The 24336-nt window shown below is 35.0% G+C and overlaps 3 protein-coding genes across 10 annotated transcripts in view; 1 reads left to right on the forward strand and 2 right to left on the reverse strand.

Annotated features, from left to right (window-relative positions):
• On the reverse strand, positions 1-14849 carry LOC124298300 (longitudinals lacking protein, isoforms H/M/V). Of its 4 annotated transcripts, none has more exons than XM_046750131.1 (6): positions 14691-14849; positions 12810-13158; positions 11756-12109; positions 10836-10965; positions 2827-3404; positions 1-2314 (listed from the first exon to the last, which is right to left on the reverse strand). In XM_046750131.1, exons 2-6 carry the CDS (start codon positions 13119-13121, stop codon positions 2042-2044), a joined length of 1647 nt encoding a protein of 548 aa, XP_046606087.1. In that variant the 5' UTR covers positions 13122-13158; positions 14691-14849; the 3' UTR covers positions 1-2041. The 4 variants fall into 4 exon arrangements, with proteins under 4 accessions (XP_046606087.1, XP_046606088.1, XP_046606090.1 ...); XM_046750132.1 differs by lacking the exon at positions 14691-14849 and adding an exon at positions 14219-14352; XM_046750134.1 differs by lacking the exons at positions 1-2314; positions 2827-3404 and adding an exon at positions 4210-7084 and having other exon boundaries at positions 14691-14848.
• The window catches only part of LOC124298299 (uncharacterized), a 15867-nt gene continuing 5420 nt past the window's right edge, over positions 13890-24336 (forward strand). Inside the window, exons 1-7 of one of the 4 annotated variants that reach the window (XM_046750130.1) lie at positions 14197-14327; positions 15260-15370; positions 16926-17326; positions 18893-18972; positions 20098-20191; positions 21034-21100; positions 21501-22789. In XM_046750130.1, the coding sequence (XP_046606086.1) occupies positions 17309-17326; positions 18893-18972; positions 20098-20191; positions 21034-21100; positions 21501-22789 (1548 nt within the window). In that variant the 5' untranslated portion in view covers positions 14197-14327; positions 15260-15370; positions 16926-17308. Of the gene's footprint in view, positions 13998-14196; positions 14328-14471; positions 14643-15259; positions 15371-16925; positions 17327-18892; positions 18973-20097; positions 20192-21033; positions 21101-21500; positions 22940-24336 lie in introns of those variants that run through there. The other 3 variants (XM_046750129.1, XM_046750128.1, XM_046750127.1) reach the window with 3 other exon arrangements.
• LOC124298309 (uncharacterized) overlaps positions 22820-24336 on the reverse strand; it is a 2974-nt gene continuing 1457 nt past the window's right edge. The window contains exons 6-7 of one of the 2 annotated variants that reach the window (XM_046750154.1): positions 24063-24261; positions 22820-23982 (exon numbers count right to left, since the gene is read on the reverse strand). In XM_046750154.1, the coding sequence (XP_046606110.1) occupies positions 23950-23982; positions 24063-24261 (232 nt within the window). In that variant the 3' untranslated portion in view covers positions 22820-23949. Of the gene's footprint in view, positions 24262-24336 lie in introns of both variants that reach the window. The other variant, XM_046750153.1, reaches the window with a different exon arrangement.

Consider the following 24336-nt stretch of genomic DNA (forward strand, 5'->3'; position numbering starts at 1 on the left):
TAAATTTATTGTTAATTATTTATTTCATTCTCAATTCGTGTGTTTCCTATACCCCAAATTTCAACACATCAATTAATCAAAATTTTAATGACTATCGAAGAGGCAAATTATATTGGAGATGAAGCGTTTTCATTTTCGGTAGTATAACGATAAATATTTTAATAACATATACGTAATGAATAGACAAATTTTTGTTCAAAACACTTGCTCGCGTGAAATCAATAAACAACAACAGAGTAGATGTGTTTGCGTTATCTAAAACCCACGTGCATTCTAGTGCCAACAAGACGCACGTAATTAATATACAGTTATAAATAATATATTAAGTTTATGGCTTGAAAAAAAAAATCTGAAATACTAAGATTGTTACAATTATATACAATAAATTGTACTTTGTTGCTTTTTTATAAGATTGCAACTTGTCATGACCTACAGTGCAAGTTTTAGATTCAAAATATTCGTTCGGTTTTATCAGACAAGTGGTTGGTGGCCTAGAATTATTTTCACGTAATGAATAAACTGTGTATTTGAACTGACGATGAGCTTATCTAACATGTAATATATAATTTGCCAAAAATATATTTTGTTTAGTATTATAATGCAGTATTTCCAGTTTGGGATTTACATCGTATTGATCCCAGATTAAACCTACATCAAAACTTGCTTACATAAATGCACTGATATATACATTGACATATTTATACCTATATAAATTTTTGAATTTTTCATAAATCAATTCGTGCAGATTTTGCCAAAACATATTTCAAGTAGTTATAAAATTTCCAATCAACATTAAAAATACAAATTTATAAGTAATTCCGTACTTTTGCAATCGATACACTGAAATGAATTATATCAACATGATAAAATGGAAGAAAAATATCATAATAAAAATGATACACTGATTGAGTACAAAATTATTTCATACATAAAATTTTTCATGTCAAAAAAATTAGCTTAACTAAGTTTGAAGAATTATACACCGAAGATGTATTCAACAAAATAAAACTCCTCATATCCGTGACTTGAACAGGTCTAGAAGTCTTTTTTCAATTAAATACTAAACTTTGTGGCTTTGGATATGAGTAGCTTAGTTTTGCACTACTTTTGTTATTAATACAATAACATATCAATGGTTATTACCAACTGGATATTCACCAATTGATTAATATTTACAAATGGTTCATGTTTACACTACAAATAGTGAATTTGCAATGTCTCGTAATTGAAGCTGCGATTCATCACCACCGTCAAACCAATTTTATCCATAAATATAGCCACAACTATACTTTTCGTCTTTTAATTGTGCTTGAGACTTGGTACTATGGTTGTGCATTTCTTCATATCAAATATTCTAAGTTTAAATTAATTGTCTGTAAAAACATTTGGATGATTTCAAAACTCTACAAGGTCATATGTAAGATTTAAAGATATTCTGTAGCATGCTGAGGAGTTGCGGCTATCAGGATATTTGCAGAGCCACCTAGATTTTTAAGATTATTGGTACCGTGGATGATGTTCGTTGTCTGTCTATTATCTTTAGAACATAATCGTGTCATTTGAGAGGTATTACAAAACGTAATTAGAACTTTTAATTCGTTAGTAACACAAGGGATAAATTTTATCTTCAGTAATAGGATGTCGATTTGATTAAAATATTGATTTTCATTGAGAATTGTTTGTTCGTTGACAAACTTCTGTAATATACTCGTTTCTTAGCTACTTGGAAAAAATGGGAAAACCAGTGAAAACCATAATACAGTACTATGATTACCTACAACGGTAACGAAAGTAAAACTTTACTGCAATGCAAATGAAAATTGCTTGGTACGTATCCAATTTGTATCCTTGCCTCGTCGTTACTTTCCTCGATACAGTTAGTAATATATAAACAAATTATACAGTAAAATTCGGTAACTTTTAACACATATGATTAAATTGTACACGCTCACCTTTGTACACGCTGAATTCCAGCTGAAATTTAATCATTGCAAAACAAAAAGTCAATGCCGTAAAATATAGATGAAAACGAATAATAAAATTATATAGAACTAGTTTTTGGTAGAGGTCTTAAGGTAGAGACTTCTCTTTGTCGTTCATGGAATTCTTGGAAGCAGGGTACAATGCAGAGATTAGTTTGGCATTCGGGACAGTGATATTTAGTCTTCCTCCTCAGTATCCTACCATGCGCGTCTATCGTGTTCCAACAATGATTGCAACCCAAAGCTGGTCCAGGTCGTTGTACCGGACAATGACCAAGTCGTTGATCGCTTGATCCTTCTCGAGACAGTCGCGATTCACTTCTGACTCCAGTCTGTTGGAGAAAGCTATGTTTTTACATTTTTTCTTCAATTTATACACAGTGATTTTCCACAGTTATCGTTCGTGTATGTCATACCATTCAATAATTTATTGAACTTTTGGTCAAATCACTTTAAAATTCAACCCGTTCGGTTATAAGAATTCTAGGTGACATGTCACTTTCAAACATACCGCTGACATTGTTGTCGATCGTCGTAAGAAATGTATCATGCAACATTCAACATTACAATAGTTTGAGGAGATTCAACATAGCTTGAGTATTTTGAATATCTGCCTGATTTACAGGGTATTGCGTAATTGCTCAACAAATGAGTTAATGAACCAAGATCGAACTAAAACATCTTAGGGGAGAGATATTAGACGGAATAGAAAGTCATATGAGAACTCTGACGGCATAAAGATCGTTCAACTGCTTAGAAATTTGGCTCAGGGTGTGATCGTCTCCAAACAACAAACTCAAGGTACGTAAATCACCTCTCCAAGACTTTACTAATTAATACCAACCTGCGGGGAAGAAGAACTTCGCCTCAACTCAGCTGTCCTTACTCTTAATCCGCCCATACTGCTTCCAGGCTCTCTGATATCTCTTCCTTCGCCGTGACTACTGTCTTCTGTCTTTATGAATGGTGCGTGTTCTATTATGATACTAGGACTAGTCGATCTTCCAGGATATTCAGGGTTCGAATGTTGTCTATGTATCAAATGACCGCCGGACACGCTCTGCTGTTGACTCGGTAAAAGTGGATGGGAATGCTGTTTGACTAAGTAGGAAGGTTGCGGGACGGTTAGAAGATTTGTCGCTGTGTTGGCCGTCGATAAGTTCTGTTGGTTAACCACAGCAATGTGAGGCGAAGGTGTTCTCTGAGTCTCCTCCCATGCTTGAGAAGATTGCGGAAGGTTTAGAATTGGGGTAGTTGGATGAGAAGACGTAGGAGTGTAGGAGCTCGACGGAGAGGCAACAATGTGAGGAGAGCCTGGTTCGCTATCTGGCGACGGATGACCTGGTTCTGATTCTTTTTTTACACGGGGTTGACGCATTAGTAGCCGACCACGTTTTGTTCCTGTCTGTTTGCATTGGACAGCTGAAATTTGCAGTAGAAATAAAGTATGAGTCGTCTACCTATTCACCATTTAGCTATCTGTAATCGGATGATGAAAAAACATGACATGGGTGCGCATTAATCGTTTCATGTTTCGATAGAGTGATGATGGATGGAAAGGGATGGGGGTATGCGGAGCTAAACCATCTTTCAGACAAGCTCCATGTCTATAGGTTTGCATGACAAATTATGAATCGTACAGTTATTCTGTGATGTTATATACCAAGCGTTATGTATGATTTGTGCATGAGTATTAAAGTGCATATAATTTATGTACAATGCGTTGAAGAATAAAACAGAGGATAGTTATATTGAATGGAATCATACCCTTTGGTACTTTAAACAATGGATAATTTCAATTTAGCGTTATGGTATCAATTTTGAGATGAAAAGTGTCTTATGAGGCCAAGTGTTTGTTATTAGAATGCTCATGTGAAAGAAAAAAAAAATTAAAATAAATAAAACGTTACGTCTATATACGCAAGTCCGAAGCAGACTATTGAATACTATCGATTGTGTTTCAACTTGGTTTTTCCATATTCGAACTAGCAACGAACCAAATCTTTGCCATAAGAAAACGCTACTTTTTATCTGTATGTAAGAAAATATGGTATATACTGCGATAGTATAGAACAAAGGTATAGCAAAGGTAGATCAAACCGATGGATTCGTAGAAGTAAATAATTATGTTTATTTTTATTGCTCTAAATATGAAAAGCAAAATCCTGCCATAAATTTTTCTCACATTTGCACAAAAATTCTAACAACTAAGTTACCAGATCTATTCCTATACTACTCTGAATAACAAAGTTTTTTTTTTTTTTTTTTTATATATATGAATAATTAGTGAACATGGATAATCATTATTGAACAATTAAAATTCATACTACATGTAGCTAGTATAATATACGTACAAAGACGCCCTAATGTGTATTATTGAAACTTGTTACGACTTTCAAAACTATTTACACAATTCAATAAATAGCGTCCTAGAGAATATACACATTTTCTCGCATGGTTGGTTTCATTATTTTCTTCTTCTTCTTTCTTATTATTATTATTATTATTATTATTATTTTAATTTTTTTTTTCTCAAACACTATTTGCCAAGAACAGATATTCAGCGATAATTTGGAAGCTATATTGTTAATGAATCATCATCTTCTTAATGTTAGATAGATTTGTTGTACTGTAAAATGAGGCGTATTAATACTTTAACTGCATGATCAAGTGGAATGTTTATTTGTTTATATGATGTTGATTAGGAAAGTCCATACATAAATTGCAAAGCACAGTTGCAACTTGGTAATTTTTTATCCATCTGAAGACTTTAGCTAATTCCAGTAATTGAGTTGTCATGATCAGTACAATTTATGCCCACAAAATATGATGAAATTTCAAAATCAGAGTGCTCGGATCAACCAATAGAATGTGCGTTGATAATAAAGAATCACCAAACTTACTGACACACTGAATTCGATTTCACACACAGTAAGAATTCTCAAATTCAGATAAAACAATTTTTCGCAATCTTTCCGCAGGTAAGCTAAACAAGAGAGAGACCATGTTCCTTTTCGTATGGTCATCAGATTTTTACTCACGATGCTTATATGAAGTAAATATGAGGAAGAGTTACAATAAAAAAAAAAGCAAGGCTGTTCACCGGTGCGCTGTTTCTAATGTATTATCGATAAAATTGAATGTTGCTAACTGCGCTATTTCTTTGTTAAAAATATAGCGACCAAAATACCTCTGATTGTGCGCATACATAATAGATACTATTTCTGTAAGCTTTGCCAAAATCTAACGATACAACTAAGCACATAAGTACAATAGTAATTTTACAATAATTTTGAATTGCATAAAAGGAAGAGAAATGAGAAATGAAAAAAATAAAAAAATGTGTATATATATTATATATATATATACATATATATATATATATGTGTGTGTATATGTCAACAATGATAGGAAGGTAATAACCATTAATGTAATCGGATTGCTTGATTAATAAGAAATTAGACGTCCCTAAGATGTTTACAAAAAGGTTTACACGCTTGCTTAGTTAGGTACCAACAACACTTATATAAATACGCAATTCAAGACGATGAGACATCGTTCACAACAGCAGCAGATTCTCACAGGCTACATAAAAGGTATATGTAAATATGCTTTTAATTTTGATACTGGGTGAAATGTGAAGCGAAACGGAAATACTTTTTAGTAACTGATAGCTGAAAAAAAAAAAGGAAAGTATTATCTCGACTCTCTGCTGGTGATCATGTCTTTAAATACGTATCTCGTCATGCAATATTTATTCTATAGGGTTATTTATCAGTTGTTGAACACACCTGATACTTGGAACGAGACGGTGCCGTTTACAAGGACTTGAGGTAAAATCTATGCGTTAGTAGCATTTGCGATCACCAACTGATAAATGATCGTGTATATGTATAATTATTATATTCTAACTGATATAAAGCAAAGCACCTGAAAAAAACGTACAGTTTTAGTAAGAACAGGAAAAAAAAATTTTTTTCATTAAGAGCCGTTCAATCACCTGGATCGTACTTTAATTTGGATTATTTTCATACCATCAACGGTATGATAAAAAGATAAAAATTGTATATTTCTTTTTTTCTTCCACACGAGAATTAATTAACATCTGAGGAAAAAAGTTGATAAGATTTAGATTGCACAAAGAAAAAGTATATATTTTATAACTCTATTACGGAATAGAAAGTAAAAATTATTTTAAAGGTAAAAAGTATAGATGCATTGAAATAACAGAACTGAAAAAAAAAGAAATATATATATCAAACAGTTCGGAAATATACGTAAAAAAATGTATCATCCATAGACTAAATTGAATATACAAAGTTGTGCGAATTTTAAAATGATTGGAGAAAGTTATTTCTTTGTCATTGTGTTAATAATAAGGAATAACACTTTTCATATAGTTCAAACTCAACGTTATGGGAAGAAAGAAAATATTAAAAAAAAAAAAGACGACCCCCCCCCCCCCCCACACAATATCGTACAGAGACATTATCACAAGCAGGTATACTTGTTTTTCTTTTTAACTAAATGAAAAGTATGGTTTGTCAGAGTTTAATAACGATACTGGTTTTTGTCCGAATTTAGTTCAGTTCACATGGAATTATAATTGACACCGTGTAAATTGATAGGCATCGCTGTACTCTGAAGGGCAAAATCGCTATGCCTGTTGTCTAGATAACCACTGAGCATGGTGTGCGGTGTATGCGCCATGTGCATTGTATGCGTGGTATGAGCATTCAGAGTACTATGCGGCGTAGACGGCGGCCCCATGGGCGAAGGACTTTGCGAATTGATGGGCTGACTCAGCTGAGTCGGAGGCGGCGGCGAAGCGTTAACTTCTTGTTTAACTCTGGATTTCACACTGGGACGATTGTTGGGGTATCCTCGCTTCTTATACTCGAGCCAAAGAGTTCGATTGTTAACACCAAACATACGTGCCGCCTTGCAAAAACCTATACCTCCGTACCGTACGGCGTCGAGAGCTCTAATAAAATTTTCATCAGCTTGTGGATTTGTAGATCTTTTTCGCTTGTTTGCGGTTTGTGGGCTAGCGCAGGGACTTTGGCAGTTTGTTGTACACGGCGCCGGTGGCGTTGTCCCGCCTGAGGAGTGTTGAACCGTTGAATGAGAAGAGTTTGAATAGTTGGTCAGGGCGCAGCTAGATGCGGTCGTGTTCGTAGTCGAGTACTGACCACTGACCGGTGGCGGCGTTGTTATTTCAGGTGTCGTAAAAGCTGATGGTGCTTGGATCGACAGATTCGTTTGACATGAGGACAGAGCGAAACGGGGATACGTGTGCTCCATTATTGTCCATTGCAGTCCTGCGGGACAGACCAATTTTTTTTTTGGTCAGGATAATGATCGTTGCGAATTTTATAAAAATTATGAATGATTTTTTTTTTTTTTTTTTAAAGTCATTTTCAAAGGCCGGACATGCGTTTTGTTGAAATATATGATTGTGTGATTGTGATGAGAATTAAAATAATTATCCAGTGACTAAATGGAATATAAGTAGATGAGGTACAGGGATTAAGCATTATAATTCAATGTATTTTACTAAAATTAATTTAGCAATATATTCCAAAGAAAAGAAAGATCGAATCAGTAATTAAACCTGTTTCAGCAATTTTTTTTCTCATAAACTCCAATTTTTATATCACATCCGCCGTTGAATAATTCATAAACCAAAAATGACCGCAATTAAAGTAATTGTAAGTAGAAAAATTATGGCATGGCACAGATACATTTTCAAGCACAAAATATTCGCAAAAACAATCTTAATGTTTTTGTTTCTATCAAAAATTAAGGCCAAGACAGAGCACACATACGCACATAGTGACAAGAGAGACTGTACATATACTTATCATAAATGTGACGGAGAAGAGAAAAAAAAAAAAAAAATTAAAAAATTCTGTGTGCTATGTATCTGCGTGCCATGATGATTTTGTGAATGAAAATTATTTATATTCATAAGTGTATGCATATATATATATCTAGTGTATATATATGTATATGCGTACTTTTTAATATAATTTCAAGTTTGGATCTATCATCGATCTATTATCATGTCAAACGTCTGTTGATCCAATGTGCAACATACTTGAACGCATCTGTGCCAGCATATGTAATATATTCTAATATCTATGTAACATAATAAAATAGTAACATGCAATCAAGATATACCTACCACGAGAGAAATATTGCTCGAGTAATAATAAATTTTAAATACAACTGGAAAATATTTGTAGAAACTTTTCGTTATTATCCAGCTCTGCTATAGAAGATATATATTTATAAATAAATCATTGAGACTTGCAGGCATTGTAACGCGACGCTAGTGTTAAATTTAAATTTATGATTTCGAAAGTAGCATAATATATCATCGATGCCAAGATATCGCGAACAATTATTATACACTCATCGCCAATTCACACACCCTAATGAAGTTTCAAAATTTTCTGAATTTTTATGATAACAAGAAGAAAATGAATGAATAGTAAAGTAATGGTGATAAGTCTTTGAAGAGCACAATAATTGTACGTACTAATGAAGAGCAATGAATCCAATATAATATATCAAATGAAAATTGTAAACGACTTTGAGGAAAGGAAATAAAAATTATGACTATGACAGCATTATGCTATTATGAAATGATTCGCCATGGGCGCAAGGACAAGGGGTGCCGTTTGTGGCTGAAGGAGGTAAGTTTAATAGGATACTAGAGAGCATCTTTCATGGGTCGACACGACTGAAAAGAGGATATTTATGTTACCAATAGCCATGAATTTATGATTGTTTCCAGAGGATGAAGAAAGTTAAGAAACTTATGTCGCGACACTAACGATTCTTTCAAAGTAACGTACTTATTTATTTAGCAGGAGCCGACTTGTGAGTCTCATAGTAATTAAACTATTTCCATACAGATCCTGTTTACTTAGCATTGGCACGAAAAAATTATCCAAAATACGTGGCTATTTGTTGGTTACATGTTCCCTCATTAAGTATGATATACTAGGGTATTGTAGGAAAAAATATTTAGCGATTTTCTACCGTGGCACACCCTAAAAAGTTTGTTTAGGTCAAAAGAAATATTCTGTAAAAAGATCAGTATACTATGTTATGTGGAAGATTGCGCTTATGGTAATTTTTCGCTTATTGTCACATTTTTTGGAAATGAAGAAACACGTAGTATCACTTCAATTATTATTTCGTTCCTGACATTTATATTCAGTCAAAAAATCACGATTCATAACACAACGATATATCAACTCGGGAATCTTATTCTGCTAAATCAAAAGATCGTAATAAATTGTAACTATTTCATGAGATTGAATTAATAACGAAAAAGGCGTCAGATCCACTTCTCAAACATCGACTGGAAACTTAATATTAAACGTGTGGGTCTTCTTAGTGACGTAAATTGATATTCACGGTTCTTCATAAATTTAGAAAAAATTTATAACTTTGAATGATGAACTGAGCGTGATCTTCCATATAACGTAGAACGCTCATCTTTTGCCAGAACCTTTCTTTTAACCCAAACAAATTTTGCAGGGGTATCATTGTGGAAGATCGCAATCATTTTTTTCTGAAATACCCTAATAATATATACCCATAAGGAGTCATGCATGATTCTTTTACCAAATTTGCAGTAGGAGAGTGGAACTCAGATGGACTGGTCATGATTTAGATGGTGAATATGAAAAAATGGACTATCTTCACACCACCAATTTGGATGCTTATTACATGAGATGACGAGATGTTGCAAAGGTAAACATTGTTTTTACGATGCCAATATAAAACTTTGTACTACTATTAATAACAATAATAATAATAATAAAATAATAAAATAATAAAATAACAACAACAACAACAACAACAACAATAATAACAATAATAATAGGCGTGTAAAAATTAACAAATATTGATGCGGAAGTAAGAACTGTACATTAATAGAAATGAATTTTGAGGATTCTATGAAACCAGACCCTCAAGCTAATGCAGAGACAACTTATAATATTCAGAGTGATGTATTAAGTCATCTCAAGTGACTTGAGAATCTCACTTCAGGAAACCCCAATAGTATATCAACTACTGATTTGTTCTTCATCTTTTTTTTTTTGTTTGACTTTACCAAAGAAATCTTCTCTGTGTTCATGGTTTTTGAAAATGTAGAACCATTTTCCAGTGAGGCAGATATTTTTGAATAGAACAATTATATCGGTTCAAAATGTAAAGGCCATTCAAGCTAAATTCAGCTAGGCTGTAACCCTTGTGATATTAGAATTTGTTGTATATTTTTTTATGAACAATACCGGTGTCAAAATGGTTTTTCATGAATTTTTTCAGCTTTTCGTCGTAATATCTTCACCGGATTTGAATTACGAGAATAACTACTCTCCCGCGAATATGAATGTTACAATAGATGTACTTGAGTGTTTAGAAATTGTATCGCAACGAGTCTGAAGGGAAAATTGCAACAAAAGAGAATTTTGAGGTTTCAATAGGAATAAGAATAAAGAAAAAGAAAAAAAAAACGTTTTTCATCGCAAAGAATTCATTAGAATTATTTTCGAAACATATTTTCATGAGGATGCGTAAAATTTAAAACTTAAAACAAAATCGAATGTCACAAGGTTCGTGGGCTAACTAAAGTGGGCAAAAATATCCTACATATAGTATGATTATTTGTGAGGTGGATTTCTATTAGCTTGGGACTTTGTATGAATTATTGTCATTACGAAAGTAAAACTATCGAATGTGGTGATGTTATTTTTTAAATATTCAAAAGACCGTTTATTATTCAGACAACGATTAATAGAAGAGGGAAAAACATTTTTCAATGTATCTTACCTTGATGGGCTGGCGGCTGGGAAACAGCTGAACTCTGTGCTGCATTAGCCCCGGATTGTTGACTTATATCTTGCATCGATGCTTCACTCTGCGCCGGTGTATTAGCAGAACTGCTTTCCATATTGCTCATCTGCAGTAAACATCCGACACTGAATTACATCTCTCACAAAAATTTCGCGACATGTCGAATAAAATCATAATCATCTATCATAATCAGTAAACGTGAATACATCAACTGTTGACAATGACATGAATTTTTATAGATGTAGCAACACCCATGAAAATGACTTAAATATTTTTGACAAAGAACGTTTCATGCACTGACTTTCTTAAATTATTAGCAAGCTATAAAATATATTTTGTTACAGGCTTTCTACTAATTTTTTTCCTAAAAGAAAGAGCGATGAAAGAGAATTCTGGATCAAATCATAATCATCTATCATAATCAGTAAACGTGAATACATCAACTGTTGACAATGACATGAATTTTTATAGATGTAGCAACACCCATGAAAATGACTTAAATATTTTTGACAAAGAACGTTTCATGCACTGACTTTCTTAAATTATTAGCAAGCTATAAAATATATTTTGTTACAGGCTTTCTACTAATTTTTTTCCTAAAAGAAAGAGCGATGAAAGAGAATTCTGGATCAATTGTCGAATGTGTTGAATAATATTCATACTTGATTTGACCAATTTATTCCTGGACATGATCAGGGCGTTTCGTTAATAATGAATAGTAAAAAAAACCTCCGTGTTTAATCTGAAATAAGTGGTAAATAGTCAGTTTGAATTTTTAAAAATAGGCTCCAAAGCGGTGCTTAGGGATTTGAGTGGAAAGCCTGTATTATGAATAATCATAGAGTAAGAGTCAGTGCACTTCTGACGACTATAAGGCAATACATTTGTCAACTTACAATTGATATCTGGTCTTCGTCGATACTTCCTTGTGATTCCGTGCTAGCGTTCAAAGGTCGTCGTAAGTGTTCGCCAGTTTCTTGAGACATCATTGACGGCTCAGGTTTGATGACGTTGGTCGCTACCAGTGTTATCTCATTAATTTCCTCCGACTTTTCACCTGAACCAGAAGTTGAACCAGTAGATGTTTTCCTTAGACGTTTTCGTCGCAACGACGGTGACAATGGCGATGGACTGGGAGAACAAGATTCACCTCGATCTCCTCCACCGGGTTCACTGCTTCCACTTGGCCACTTGGTTACAGAGGCTGTATGCATTTCAGCAAGGCCCTTAATCTTTAGACTTTCGGCAGTCTGTAATAATCAATGAATAGCTTTTTGGCAATTTCCTGGCTGGCTACGACAAGAAATTTCACAGCAATTGTAAAATCTAACTGTAATAATTTAAATTCGATCCCATTTTCACATTTTCGTCCAGGATTCGTAGGGAGTTTATTGTTTATGACAAGTAGACTTTAACAATTACCAAAACTAATTCAGTTAATTGTTTAACTTTAATCTTCACCCCAGCTATGCTCTTTCAAAATCTATCTGATCCTTATTTTTACTGTTTCTTTGTACTGCAGGTGAAAAAAATTGCTTACACATTTTCGTCAACAAATTGCTGTTACAGGACTTAAAAAATTTCCCACATTGCAATATTTTCTAATACCGTTTTGCTTGCTAAGTATTCATATTAAGTGAAGTCGTAGATCGTAAAAATTGGAATGAAATGTGGTCAATTAGAAAAATAAGACAGAAAAAAAAAAATAAGCTAGGTATGAGATTTCATTACTTCTTTGCAGTGAAATGATCTAAGGTCTTTGGAATGAGTAACCTAATCTCATTAATCTCCCTGGTAAATTAGATGTTAAAAATTACACGATACGCATAACTTGGATGAAGTTTGATAGTGTGCGATATGTTAGAATGTGGAAAAAAAAAAATTAAATAAAATTAAGTGCAGCTTTGTACGGTAAATATGACTTGCTACCAGCCCTGTAATAATATTTACCTTAATGATGGAGGGCAGTTGATCTTGGGAGACGTTGACTTCTCCGTAGTACATAAAATCGACCATTATTTTCAGATCGGAAAACTTGACGTCTTTTAATATGACGATCGGATGCTGACAAGGATTGACGGTGAACAACGATTGGAAGTATGTACTGCAGGCCGATAGTACAACTTTATGCGCTTGGAGATGTCTGCCTTCAGCTGCCAATGTTACGTCAACCAATGTCTCGTTGTTCAATAGGTTTGAGAAAACTGATATGAAATTTGGCTGATGATTGTTCCATCGGAGGCAAAACTGCTGCATCGACATCCTTAATACGGTTTCCGTTGTGACGCTTGAAATTTAACTGAAAGTTCAGAAAAATGAGGAAAAAAAATTGATAACAAAATAATCTACATGTCTCACACACACCGTCACGTGCAGAAATGATTAACAAAAATAAATAAAATAAAATGAAGAATGAAATACAATGAAGAACAATTAGTTAAAACAGGGCTGGTAGCAGGTGAATTATTCAAAAAAAATTTACAAGACTAAATCACTATGTCTCTATGTTCATTATTCTCGATATTTTTAATAACTTTATTCGTAGAGTTGTTGCGTGAAATAATGTTGTAAGGATATGATTCGTGAAATATTAGTGAAATTGCATGTTTCAATATGTATTTGGCCAAGTTTTATTTATACTATTTCTTGTGATATGAAAAGGGAAAATTTGATGAATTTTATTTACAGTTTAGCCATTACACGACGCACGACATATCTCGCACAGCAATTTTTCACAGATTTTTCTCTGCCAGTTAGTAATATCGCTTAAAACGCACGGCTCGGAAAGTATGAAATGTGGATGAGAAAATTTACAAAGGATTCTTATTTAAATTTGCAATTACTCCAACCAAAGTAGTGTAAAATTTTTAAATCTTGTTTCAAACAAAATGACATCATAACTCTGGGATAAACAAAGCGGCGTCGTAATCTCACCGACAAAATTGAACGTCGAATAACATGAGCAAAGCTTGAGATTGCGGTACGTAGAATTACAGTAAATGAAAAAAAAAAAAAAATCCCAAAAAAGATAATTCAAACAAGTCTATGAAAAATTTGACAATAAAATTCAAATCGGAAATAGCAAAAGTGACTAAAGTGACGAAAAGTGACTTGCTACCAGCCCTGCTCGTTGACAATGTAAGTTATAATAATTATTATAATTATTATTATTATTATTCTCTCTTCCAGTTAGTAAAGGGTCGCGATAATGAGTCAATGCCCAATGTAACACTGTATATATCGATGTAAAAACGTTTAAGATTGAAGCAGGCATGTATTCGGAGTATATATTAAATGAAAATGAAATGAGTAGAGAATAGTTCGATTGTATGAATATGACGATTGTTATTTGAACCAACCTATTTAAGCGAGTGCAGGCCGATTTGCTAGGTAACTCGGGGTTAACGGCTACAAGGAGAATAAGATGAGACGGAAACTGTGTAACAAAGTGCAGAAAGACGGGCGACGGTAAGAATATAAGTATCACTGAATTTATCGAATCCGACGACGCAAGCAAGCGGAGGTGCGGACTTTGGAGAGAAAATGGTTGAAATGATGATCGAGTTCGTATTATCGATCACTTGAACGCCATAGGATTGTTTATGACCAGCAGTCTGTTTACATGCTATATTGATGAGCAGTTTTACGCGATCGCTAAAGTCGGTCCGAAAAGCAACGGGGGTTAAGAGGGGAGTTCGGCCGAGGCTGAACAAAATGGTTCTTTGATAAACGGAGCCTGTTTCCCACGGTATTCGCCTATCTTCGAACTAACTGTCCTCTGAGGTCCGTACGAATCGCGAACGGGATTTTATTAATTTTATTGCAAGTTACCTTGATCTGGTAAATTTTCCACAATAGACTGTCCGATGACGCTGGTGTAACTCACGAATGACGTCATAAGCCAACCTATTACGTAGTTGTAATATCCCCGGATTATTTTAACTCTTTTTAACACCGAAATTGATATTTTTTATAAGTATCAACGGATGACACGTCAATTCGTTCGACGCTAAGATTACCTGCATTAATAAAGTCTAACTTGATCAATATATTTACCATTCGTGTTTGTGCTGCCATCTCTCGCCAATTTTGCAAACTTCACTTCCATGGCGCACGCACTCAAGTTCAATTTCCCGATTGATTATATCAACGAGCGTATACGATTTTCAAATACATTACGACAGAAAATTATTCCTCAATTCGATCATTTCTTACAACGTTATAAATAAATTTTTCTAGCTTAGGTGATCTTTTCTAAATCGTCTCTGTAGTTCGTTGATCTGTAAGCCGTAATTCTGCTTTTAACGATCGTCATTTGACCCTGTTATTTCAGAACGTTGAATAATGAAAACGAAAATTACAGTTGGAGTTTATTATGACGTATAATGCATTATTTTCAGTTTATTTGTGGACGGAGTAAAGGAGAAAAGAAGAGATTGGTGGAGCTCATTGATTTTTTCGATGGGGCTGACGACGAGTGGATCGCCATTTTCAAACAGGAACTGGTGGAGGTTTGAAATTTTTCACTACACGCGATCCGTACCGTTGACTGAAAAATGATCATGAATGGACATAATCGATGCGTCCTCTCTGAACAACATTTTTTGCAGTGGCATGTGCTTGAAAAATTTTATATTAGAATGGTTGGAAATATATTGTCTATCATGAAATGGAAGCCTGCATAGCGAAGCAAATTAACAGCAGTTGTTAGTCATGACCAATACCTTATATTAATTTTCCGCATTACTGACTTGAAATTCCAGTGTAGCCGCTTGGCGAAAATCAGCAAACCATCGATTCGTTGTCGAAAGGGAATTTGATTTTACTCGCTTTCACAATTATTTTTATTTATTTTGTGTGCATTATTCACAGCCCCGTTGAGAAACTAATGGTAGAAATTCAAATAGATGAGCAAATTAATATACCACACGTTCGAAAGTATAACTGCTGATTAATTGACATGAATAATTTCTTATCTCTATTTATTTTCACTTGGGACAAATATTATACGTATGTATAGTTTATTCATTTTCAAGATTCGGTTATAATGTATCTGATTTGACGTGACATTAATTTTATGGAATTACAATTGTAATAAACAATTGTGAAAATGATGAATTAAGTATATTTTACGATTCAATAATTTACGGGGATATATTTTGTATAACTATATATTAACATTATACATCCTATGTAAAACTGTGGAAAATAAGTGAAATTCAGTTATTCCGGTGCCGTAGAAAACGAGAGCTTTACTTCGCGCATGGCGGCAGATATAAATCTGATTGGTTTCAACTGAATCGTACACAATTTCGCTTCAGGTCTTGAAGTTGCATATATATAAGGTAATTGCAGGCCGGTATAACAAATTACGTATCGTAAGTTGTGTTGAATGAAATCCAATTTTCTGGTCGAGCACTCGTTATGATTACGATTGCCGAAACTTGCAGTAAGTCGAATAAAGTGAGCGTGGTATTTCAATTGTCAAACGGTTGTTACGCGACCGCGTGAATCCGCCGAAGCATCAAGTTTAGGAAACGGCGTCCTATAGATTGATGCATAGTTGCAGGTGCAGAAAGTGGCGAAGCAAATCATAACCATGGCAAGACGCGTGAAATTATAACTTTTCAATACCACTATTTTTTTTTTCTAAAATTCCTTGGAGGTCAGGGAGGGGGGTCATGGGTAGTCTAAATAAAAATTTCTTACCAGATTTGGCAGGAGTGTCGACCGCCATCTTGAATTTATGGAAGGATTCATTGTTGTCAAATAACTCGCCCATTTGCAACATTTGACTAAAAATTGTCACAACTAAATTTATAGAAAATTTAATTCTCTTACAACTTTGCTCGTGACAAATTTTTGTATACAACAACCGATATTTCCCGACTTAAGCCATAAATTCAAGATGGCGGCCAAAGCTATTTCGGAATATGGTCGAAATCCTGGATTTGGACCAATTTGGACCGAGAATGATCCCCCACCCCTCCTCTCCATTTCTCTCTTTCCCAAAGCTTAGCAAAAAAAAAAAAAAAGAATGGTGGTATCTAAAAATTGTAATTTCAGATGTTTATTCGGACATTCCGATTGGACTAGAAGAACTTTCTTTTCACTGGACAGATCGGAGAAGCTCGCGATTCATCGGCAGACGTGCGTCGCGGTGCCGCTGCAGGGGATTTAATCCGGCAGTCATTATACCGATTCAGACGCGTTACACCCGCGAGATTGGAGAAACGGGAGGTGGATCTCATCGCGTCTAACTTTGATGTAAACTAAGTGGAGCGTGTAACAACCGTAAAGATGATAAACAAAAGACCGCGTCTCCTCGGGTCGCAGCTCATTTTCATACGCGCCCGCCTCGGCGAAACAGCGGGATCCTGCTCCGAAGACGAAGTGAACATACGTGTACCAATAATATAGATATATCTGCAGTGTTTTGCCAAGGCAAAATGCGATTCCAAATCGCGGTACGAAGATCATTAGAATTATACACGTTTTTTGATATTTTGTTTTTGGTTTCTTGATTCTTGTTTTGTCAATTTCAACAGTTTTTGATCACTGGGTGCATATTATATTTACATCGCGCACGATCTCGAAGTTTTTAAAATTTTAGAGAGTGTTGAAAAATTATATTAATCTACAATTACATCACTGTGCGTGTGGGATGAAACCCCTCGAGTGTATGAATATTCATTGAGATTAGTGCTGAATATATTAAGGGACTGGGATTATGGGCAACCGTTATATTGCGAATGGACAAAGAAAATTGTTAATTATAAGAAAAATCAATCGCGAGTCTATGTTGTGATGTTAAAATCTAAAGCGAAGTATTATGACCTCTTCATGTGTAGGTGGCAAATATTGTTAGTCGTTGTATACAGGATCAAAATATCAAATTTTGACAGTTTGCTCAGAACGATCGTGAGAATACGTAGGAAACATGATCTAACACGTCAATTATTGTATTTTAATAAAATTGCTGTCAATTTGATCGGAACTTATTGCTCCAAGTCACTATATTTGTACCACTGAAATATAGAAATACTATTTCAGTGATTTATACCTACATTCATTTGATTTACTGTTCACATTAATTTTTGTTATGTGATCACTTGCGTAAATATTATTAGAGTATATAAATCACAATCTTGCAAACAGTACATAAGCTTCATCAACAGTGTAAATTATTTGAGGATATTCTGTACAATGTACAAACGGTTGAGATATGATCTTCACGAGTATGAAGTTATTAACTTTATCGTAGAACAAATCACGATTTTCTAAATTTATAATGATTTTTAACGAACTAAGATTTTTAAATGTGAGTGTGTTGTGTTTTATTACGGTTTACTGAATTTCAAACAATTTCGAAATCGCAAAATAACGGTTTTTCCTCAGCATGAATCGTTACGATAACGTTACTAACTTCAATACGATTGATCTTCAAGTATTTCGCTATTGACAATCGGTTATTTTGTATAAAAATCTTTCTCCCTGTCCACGGAACTAAACGTATTTTTATTGCTGTTGTTAATTGTTACCTGTACATTCAGCATTCTTGAACAATGAAAATCACGCTAGGGTTGTAATAGTATTATGTCTCTTCAAAAAGATCACTTTGAAGTTGGCAACGTTATCGTAACCATTCATGCTGAGAAAAAATTGTTATTTCGCAATTTTCGAATTGTTTGAAATTCAGTAAACCGTAATAAAGCGAAATATAGTTATGTTTAGCAATCCTTGTTCCACCAAAATCCCCAGAAAAATAAGAAAATAGTGATTTTCTCTCAAAGTTTCGTTAGAGTAAAGTTACTAACTTCAACCTCGTTCAAACAGGGCAAAACTGTACAAAACGTTGACGAAAAGCCTAGAACCATGCGTCATCAACTCGTCTAGAATAATTTTTTTCGTTCGTGATTAACAATTAGTAGCTTTGAAAATTATAAAAAATATTTCACGAAAGACGGAGAGTCCTTATAGTTCAGTTAATTATTGTAAGCCCTAGAAAAATCAATCATTCGTTACTGTTCCAGAGCTTGCGGTGGGTTTCATTGTTGGTGATTAATTTAATTAGTCACGGATTCACAGCTGAGCAAAAGAAGCAGGATTTCACGTAAGTTATACATACCTGTATAGAATACACTTGTGATCTTAGTAAATAAAAAATACGACGGTAATAGGACTAGTACCAATGACGAATGTTAGCTGAAAGGATAAATATGATGTTAGATTCAAACGGTTACGATTATGATCCACTGCACGACGTTTTCGTGCGCCAAGGTATATAAACTTTATGCAATCAAAAGGAAACCCTATAATATAAATCTTTGTTGAATAAAATATTTCAAGCATTTTTCTTAGGTACATTACCTACATAATTTATGCACCAACATCCACACGGACACTCTTTATATCCTCTTATCTTAATAAATATGTGCGTAAAGTTAATGTACAGGTATAATCCATTGTTAGTACGATTCTGGTGAAATTCAGGGCAAAAAATAAACATGAAGAAGTATAGTAGCAGTGTAATGTCACGATTAAAATCTACTTCGACATGGTATTTGTGTGGTAAATGAATGCGTGTATATTTGTATAATTGTGTATATGTGATGGATACATGTGGCCCGCTAGTGCCAGTTACCCGTTATGTTAATTCCTCAACGGTGAGAGAATAATATGACACGACTCAGTGCTGCACCTCTGCTTCTTCTCTTCGTTTTTACAAACACGTAAAAGATCGTTCACGCTTGATTATTTATATTTATTCGAACAGTCACGGTATAGTTCTTCATTTTCTAATCATTCGGTTTAAAGAGATCAGAGCATGGCTGTTTGTTTTTTCAAAACATACAGAATTTTAGGCCAATTAACAATCAACTCGAAACCTTGCTAATAATCAAATAATTTTACTGTATAATTTTGACTATTTTTTTGTTTCTTGTAACAACTATCGTTGATTACAGGCAATGAGTTACCAAACTGAATTACAAAAAACATCAATTAGGCTGAAAAAGTATAAAGTTTCTCGTATCAGAAACCAAATAAAAAAAAATAATCAAAAAATTTCGCTCATACTGTTTACACACGTATATACCGTGAGAAAATCGTCACAGGACGTAATTTCTTGCGCGACAAACCGATCGCGTTACGTTCGAGTATACTTTCACGCTATTTAAACGTTGCAGTACTGTACAAGGTAAATTCTTATAATGTATAGGTTTCATATCATTTGCAGAAAAACGCTGCCTCATCCGAACTCGCTGATGGATAAAATGATGAAGAAATATTCTTACCCGAAAAGCGAAGTCACTGCGGGCGTTGGATACGGAGTAAGTTGTTTTTTCACTTTGTCTTAACTTTCTTGGCGAAATACGGCATGAAGCTTTCGACCGGCTGATTGTGCATGTATGTAAAATAATTTACGATTTTCTTTCGACTTAATACTACAAGTGTGGATCTTCTTTGTGACGTAAATTGATATAACGATTGATGTAAGCGATAAAAAAAATGTATTCACGTTTCTTCGTGAACTTAAAAAAATGTATAAAGGCGAAAAATTATCCGAGCGTGATCTTCCACATAACGTAGGACGCTCATCTTTTGCCAGAATTTTTCTTTTAACTTAAACAAACTTTTCAGGGATTGCCATGGCAGAAAATGACAAAATATTTTTTTCATAAACACCCTAATGCACGTACTTTGATGTTATAGACTAGTTTGTAATCATTGAAAGTATCTCGATTCGAATGATACTGCGTATAATATAACAAGTGGTCCGTTATTTCTGACGAAGTTTTCTTCTATTTTTTAAATTCGCCGAGAAAGTGTGAAGGTACGGACGTGCCTAGAATGCTGAAACTAATCGAGGAAGTATCACAATCGTTCTTTATCTAGTCTCAGGCTAATTATTCGGATCATTCTTGAAATTGAACTAGATTCCGAATAAAATGATCGTCACACTACGTCAGCTCGAGAAATCCCTTTCCAATTTACATCCATGATGCGTAATTAATGATATATGCGCTACGGCGTAACCGGTTGATACCGTGTACAAATTATTATAATTAAATGCTGAACCTTGGCATGTGTTTACGACTTATCGCAAAGCTCATCTACAAAGTACCATACACGATTGACCATGCAATTGTGAATTTCAAGCTTTAATTTATAGCATCATCTACATCCGCTCTACTATCAGGGAGAGAAGGAAATGATGTATCCTTGTGCCGTCGAGTGCGGTGAGTATCGTTAAGGTTCAAAATGTTAAAATATCCTTACGTACTACCGCATGTTTTTAGAAGACCACGTAATACCTAAATTTATGAACGTCAGTCGGAAAAAATTCTATTTCAATAAGTCCATGCGTGGATTGAAGAAGTGTTACGTAAGTTTGAGGCCATTCAAGTATTAGCTATCGCATTTTTTGCAAACTTTTTGACAAGTTTATTGAAAAATCGATTCGTTACCTGGGAATGGCAGAAATGTTATTTACAGTCACATCGTGATCAACTACGTTTTAGCTAGTTTTAGCGCTAGCTGATACTTGAATGGTCCTTTTTAGAAAAAGTATCACTGATAAAATTTGTTTTAAATATTCGAACCCTTTAATCAAAGTGAAAAATTTTCAATCGCAAACAGGTGAATGGGAGGCAATGGACTCTGGAGAGAGTATAAACGAGGCCAGCAGTAACGTTGACATGGTGACGACGCACCCGGACATGTCCGCAATCGATATCACGACCCCAAAATCTCGAACTTACAAGGACATATCGTTCTTGCGTCCGAAGAAGTACAATTCGGCAACATCGTCAGCGACGTTTTCGACGGATTCTGCGTCCTCGAAGCCGGACATGTACAGCGATTTTGGTATCCGCGACTCGAAGGGTGCAGGTATACAGATACTTCCGCAGAAAGTGAAGAGCGGATATAACGAAGACGACGCCGAGGATACGAAGATCCCGAATGACGGCTCACTCTACGAGAAATATCGCGACAGCCTTTTGAGCAGGTTCAACAGCGGATTGCCGGAAACCGGTAACGGTGGTTCCAAGGAGAATGAGTACTATGACCCCATGGCGGAAACCATGGGGTATAACCCGCCCTCGTTCGATGACGCCGATGACGAAGATGTCAGAGGGGGGCGACTTTATCGGCCTAAAGACTACAACGATTTCCTCCATCCGAAGCGAGAAATGATTGAGGAGAAGTACGTGAAGCATGACGTCAGGGAAGAACGTCTGGAGGATGTCAGGACGAACAGCTTCGGGATTCCTGGCGGAGGCGATGACTACTCGTCGGACTCAAATCCTGGACTCCGGGAGCCAACGAAATACGTTGATGATTATGCCGCGCCCCAAATCCACAAAGGGAATCTGGAACAGGGAAGAAAACGGCATCCTTATCGCGGCGGGTATCTAGGATCCAATTATTTTGATTATGGGACCAATCGCAAGCCAATTTATGGTCATAAACAGCAGCAGAAAAAAAATCCAACCGTCGGTCGAAGGCCTCCGAGTTACGGAAGACAGAGGAAGTACCCTTCGACTTCTTGGATTGGTCGATCTCTTGGATCAAGCTCGCAGAAAACGCAATACCGCGATGCTTATCAGAGGCGGCCGAATTCCTACCATCCTTACAGTTCTAGACCCGTGTATTCTGCTCGCGGGCGTTTCGGTTCTGGGGGAATTCAAGTTGTTCAACCGCCTCAGAGACCGCCTACGCATTCACATCAGCAGCAGAGATACCCCGATCATAACATTAAAGGATTTGCTAATTCACCGTACGCCGTAGGACACAGAGTTACTTACAAACGACATATCCCGCAGAAAAATGGTTTCACAAAGATTATAAAGCGGTATAAATCATTCGTCAATCACATGCCAAAGAAGTACGTCATCTCTGGTGAACCGTATCAATTAGGACGTTGAGTCCGGAATTATCAATCTTGATTCATTTGATTTGTACACGGACTGCGGTAACTTGCTGCTTTTATTGACACCAAGCAATCCTTGCTATTTATTCTGAGATGTGATTTGGTGCTGGAGGCCGGAAAACGAAAGGGCTCGGAAGATCGGCGAGTCATTTGTATTAATTAACGCTATTGTTAGAAATGGTGTTTTGCAACATTTTTAAACAATGATTTCCTTGTTTTTACGCACGTTCAATTATATCAAGAGTATATTAACGCGTAAGCGATTGACTATAATTATAGTATATCTATAGTTTTGAGAGTATTGATTATTTCATGAACTTTTAAAAATGTCAGATCAATGCGCGTGAAAGTGTGTATGTACATAATTATTTCCGAACTATAAAATATATTGTATTTGAAAAAAGTGTTATAAGTAGATAAATAATTTTCATCGTGTAATTACAGTGTACGTGAATTATACAGCATCTAATAATATCTAGAAGAAACAGAAAATTAGACGATTCTTGCTCTCCACACGCCTCTTCAACATCATTGAATAATAAATTATGATATGGATTTTTTCACTCTTCTAATTATGCGACACAAGTGATATCGTATACTTTCAATATCTTTTTAATTGTCTATTAAAATTAAAGAATATATGAAATACCTATAGATGAAATTACGTAGTTTAGGAACAGGGACTCATTGTCACACATGCAGAAGACACTTTCTTAATAATATGTGCAACGAAACTAGCTACAGCTTAGGATTTCACTATTGAAATATAAATAGAGATCTCCACACTGAATCGATCACAAAAATTGTTGACCGCGTTTTGTATTCATCTCAATTTTTCAAGCAGAAATGGTAACTAGAAGAAATAATTTCACTTTGTCGAAGAATATGAAGTACCTATCTGTGTACTGATAGGATGATCGGATGACTGATAGTTGTAAAGAGATGAGTTAATTTTCTAGAGAAATTCCCATGATCGCAACTTAAAACCACAAATCATACCGCACCTCACTAGTAAAGAAAAATACAACTGTGCTCTGATACCTGTTACTATTTTTCAGTTGGTATTCGTTTGATGTGATAACATAGAGTTGTCCAGTAATCGTTGAATACAACATGCCCTTCCTATGATTCTATAGACTAATATCCTCCTTCCTTTCATAGCTCTGTTGACTCTTCTTCAAACTTGGCCTTAAAGGTAAAGTTGGATTATATAGACTCTGCTGTTGCCGGGTAGATTGAGAATCCGTTGCATTTTTCAAACCAGTTACCGTCGATGTTGGACTGTAATCAGGGTCTGGAATATCCCTCAAAATCGGCTTTCTCCATGTATCCAATGGTGAAATATTCGATATTGGAGATTGCAGTTCGCTTCTAGTGTCTTGATGATTTATATAATAACTATGGAGCGTTGGAATTGTTGAAATATTTGTTTTCTTTGAGTTGGTGTTGAGCAAAAGCGACGTTGGCCTAAATAAACGAAAGCACAATTCGATCGTTTTACAAAAGAAAGCATATCAACCATAGTCATGTAGGCTGTTCACT

Source organism: Neodiprion virginianus, chromosome 2 (assembly GCF_021901495.1).
Source record: "Neodiprion virginianus isolate iyNeoVirg1 chromosome 2, iyNeoVirg1.1, whole genome shotgun sequence".
Classification (NCBI taxonomy): domain Eukaryota; kingdom Metazoa; phylum Arthropoda; class Insecta; order Hymenoptera; family Diprionidae; genus Neodiprion; species Neodiprion virginianus.